Raw genomic sequence first — 3,907 nt, 5'->3', positions numbered from 1 at the left:
GGTTCGTGCACAGTGAAATGGTTTATTCAGCTACTTACACCACGTACATGGCTAGACGGACTGGTAAGACTACTAAAATAATTTTTTTTTAAATATATATAATTTTAATGTGATGTATATATACTTATAATATTTGGCATGCAGCACATTGATGCAGCTTTAGGGTTGATGAAAGAACGAGAGTACACTTACAAGAAGACTTACTCTGAAAGATTCACCATCGTGGATTCTATGTTCCAACAGTTCTTCGAACCACATTGGGAACAATTCAACAAGAGGAAAATCAAATCAAGCTACATTTGGCCAAAAGAAGTGCTTGATTACTTGGTAGGTGATGATAACAATTTCAAAAGGAGTTGGAAAGACATTGACGATGTGTTTACCCCGATTAATTTTTTTGGGACACATTGGGTGTTGTTAGAGATATCATTGACAAGCTATCTTATAAAAGCTTATGACTCTGATATCACTGTGGTCTCCAACAAGGAGTTTGAGAATAAAAAGAGCAGATGGGGAAAAATGCTACCATTTCTAATTCAATCCAGTGGGCTGTTAAGCCATAGGAAAGATGTCCAACTACAAGCAGAGAAAGTGCGTTTTGAGTTCACAAGACTTGGCACAGAAAAAGTGCCACAGACCAAAACTAGGTATAACTCTGTTAACCATATTTATATTGCAAATAATCACTATGGTCTTCCAATAATTAAAAAACTTTATTTCCTTTGCAGTGGTGATTGTGGGGTATATGTCATCAAACATCTGGAGTACTTGCTAGCCAAAAAAACGCTATCTGAAGTAAATGACAACAACATGGATTTCTTTAGAAAAAAGACATGTGTAGATTTGTTTTACCATAACTTACAACCATAGTTGTCTTTTATTTAAATATATGTATCTTACTTTTGAATGTATGAAGAAACTATGTCAACTTCATCTCATTAAATGGTATTGAATGACTTCGTTTATTTCATCTTAATAGTGGAATAGATAAACAAGTCTAAAACTCATTTATCATGAATAAAGTGTGAACCAGGTGTCAATTATGTGCGAATTATGTGTGAACCGCGTGTGAAATATGTGTGAATCAGATGTGAACTATGTGTGAATTATGTGTGATTTACGTGCATGTATGAATTAGGTGTGTCTGAAACAACAAACTTTAACACAAAAAGTTGTATTACTGAACCAATCTAAAAATTCAAATTCCGCAATTGAAGAGTACAAAGTAAAACAATAAAAGTACAAACTAAGCATGTCTAGACAGCGGGGGACAAACAGTGGTGCACGTCACTCGATTGTGGCCCAGGACACCACATCTACTACATCTACGTTGTTTGCTATTCTTCTCAGCCTTTGATAAACGTCGTTTCTTCTTTGGATGACCAGCCTTCTGCTTCACTAAAGGAGGAGCTATCATCATACTTCCTATGTCATTTGGTATCACCCAAGATTCTTCATTACCCAGCGTATATACAGATCCACCATAGGATGACAACCACGCTTCAACTGTGTAGAATCTGGAGCATAAACTATATGGACTAATGCCATGATCTCGAGCACCAGCTAGAGCGTGTTCACAAGGAAGACCTGTCAAATCAAATCTTCTACAACTACATGTTTTCCTCCTCAGGTCGACATCTCCATCAAGATCACCATCCAATACTATTATTTCATACTGACTAGACGGAAAAGGGAACGAGGTAGTGGACTTGTCTGCTAACTTTCGCAAATCAGCTTCCACTTCTGTGGCAAGAGGAATTGTAGCTGTTGATGCTGCAGTTCGACGTTCGAAAAACCATTTTTGTAAAGTGTGCCTCACAAATTCCATTAGACAAGTAATTGGCCACCCACGTGCCTCAGCAATGACATTGTTCCAGCTTTCGGCAATACCTGTAGTCATTAAATTATATCGATGACCAGGAAAGAAAGAACGATCCCACTTTTCAAAACCCACTTAATTCTCTAAGTATTGAGCAATTGCAAGATCTTTGAATTTAATCTTCTCAAAATGGTGTAAAAAATCTCGCTTTCTATAAGCTTTCGCTACAAGGAAGAATTCTTCATGGCAATGGTCAGTTTTGAACTTCGCACGAATTTTCATGCTAACATGATGTATACAAGCACCGTGGTGTGCCTCAGGAAAAATTTTAGTCAAGGTACTTGCTATACTAGTATGTCTATCAAACACAAATACTAGATTCTCCACTTCACCAATCGCTTCCTTCAACCTCAGTAGAAAATACAACCATGAGTCATTATTCTCTGAGTCAACTACTGACAATGCAATTGGATATATTTGCTTGTTACCATCTTGTCCCATGGCAAATAACAAAGTACCTCCACACCGAGTAGTCAAGAAGGTTCCATCTACACATATAACTGGGCGAATATATGTTTTAAACCCCATTATAGAAACACCTAAGGCCATGAAGCAATATTTGAACCTACCTTCATTGTCCATCTGCAAATGAGTAACAGTTCGAGGATTTTTTTGCTCCATCATGTATATAAATGAGGGAAGTTTCTGAAATGATGATTCTGGTGTACCTCTTATGTAAGCCAATGCATGCTCTCGACACCTCCAAGCTTTAGCATAGCTCATATGAACTCCATATGATAAACTCATATCTTTTACAATTGACCTTGGCTTGTAATTAACATTATCACCCTCAAATTTTCTCCTTATGACATGTCCAATAAGCCATGGGGACGCCTGACAGTGATCTTTATGCCGAACATCCAATGAACATGTGTGTTCACCGAAAAATTTACGAACCTCGAACTTATTGGAATTAACCAATTTTGTAGCCCTCAACCTCCATTTGCATTTATCATCAACACATACTGTACACCATATATTTTTCGCAGACTTCTTTACTTTAAACTCAAAGTTTTTATTTAATGCATAAAGATGGAGTTTCATCTTCAACTCTTGCTTGTTCTCAAATATTTGACCATCTTTTATTTCCCACGAATTGATACTCGAAGAAGATGTCAGTAATTGAGCTATTGAGGCTAAAGTAGAGCATTTTTACCCTTGATTCAACAAAAGTGGAGTACTCCATAGATTATCTTCACCAACCTGTCTTACTTTACGACCTCTATTATTTGAGGAATCATGGCTCTTCAATACTTCATTGGAGGTTGATTGTTGTAAATTATGCTTCACAAGTACATCATTGCAGGAAGGCCTATCAATATTTTCATTATCATCTGAGCTTAATGCATCATTATTATCATCATCACAACTGTCTTCATTGCCATCAATGGAAAAATCATCATTCACTTTGGTTTCAACTGGAGGAATAGTATACAACTCACGTGTTTTAGTAACCAAAGGATCATTGCTTCTCTTCTCTATAGTAGACACACATAGGGGTGTCCAATGATTGATAGATGTTCCTATCTCATCAAGAAAAAAAGCAACCTCATCATCATTACTAATCAAAGATGGAGGGATACCTTTACTTTCAAAATGATAGATTACATTTAAGTCAAGATCAATACGAGACTTGTCAGCTCCGATTAAAGTATACAATTGATCAAAAAGACTATTGTAAGTGATAGTCTTTGGCACCTTCATACCCTTGCTTTGTTTCGCACTAAATGACCAACCTTCGTTCAAAACTTGTTCCCACGATCCATTATATAAAACCACAATATTTATATGTGTTTGACCTATATAACATATGACAAAAGGTTCAAAATCCAAAGGTTATTAGGTAAAACTAGCCAAAAGAAATAAGAAATAAATGTGTGAATCAAGCATGTGTGAAGCATGTGTGAACCAAGTGTGAAAAGTGTGTGAAAGATGTGTGAACCGTGTGTGAACTGTGTGTAAACCCAGTGTGAATTATGTGTGAACCAAGTGTGAATCATATGTGAACCAAATGTGAATCATGTGTTA

At 36.5% G+C, this 3,907-nt stretch overlaps 2 protein-coding genes across 2 annotated transcripts; both read right to left on the bottom strand.

Moving 5' to 3' along the window:
* Positions 1-1,246: 1,246 nt before the first annotated feature.
* On the bottom strand, positions 1,247-1,900 carry LOC133792314 (uncharacterized). The gene has a single exon (XM_062230219.1). It carries the CDS (start codon positions 1,898-1,900, stop codon positions 1,247-1,249), a length of 654 nt encoding a protein of 217 aa, XP_062086203.1.
* A 54-nt stretch (positions 1,901-1,954) lies between these two features.
* On the bottom strand, positions 1,955-3,583 carry LOC133792313 (uncharacterized). Its single transcript, XM_062230218.1, has 2 exons — positions 3,247-3,583; positions 1,955-3,015 (listed from the first exon to the last, which is right to left on the bottom strand). The coding sequence occupies exons 1-2, from the start codon at positions 3,581-3,583 to the stop codon at positions 1,955-1,957; spliced, it is 1,398 nt and encodes a 465-aa protein (XP_062086202.1).
* Positions 3,584-3,907: the final 324 nt, after the last annotated feature.

Source organism: Humulus lupulus, chromosome 7 (genome assembly GCF_963169125.1).
Source record: "Humulus lupulus chromosome 7, drHumLupu1.1, whole genome shotgun sequence".
Taxonomy (NCBI): Eukaryota; Viridiplantae; Streptophyta; class Magnoliopsida; order Rosales; family Cannabaceae; genus Humulus; species Humulus lupulus.
Note: the sequence above shows the minus strand (reverse complement) of the source record. Positions and strands in the feature narration are given on the sequence as shown.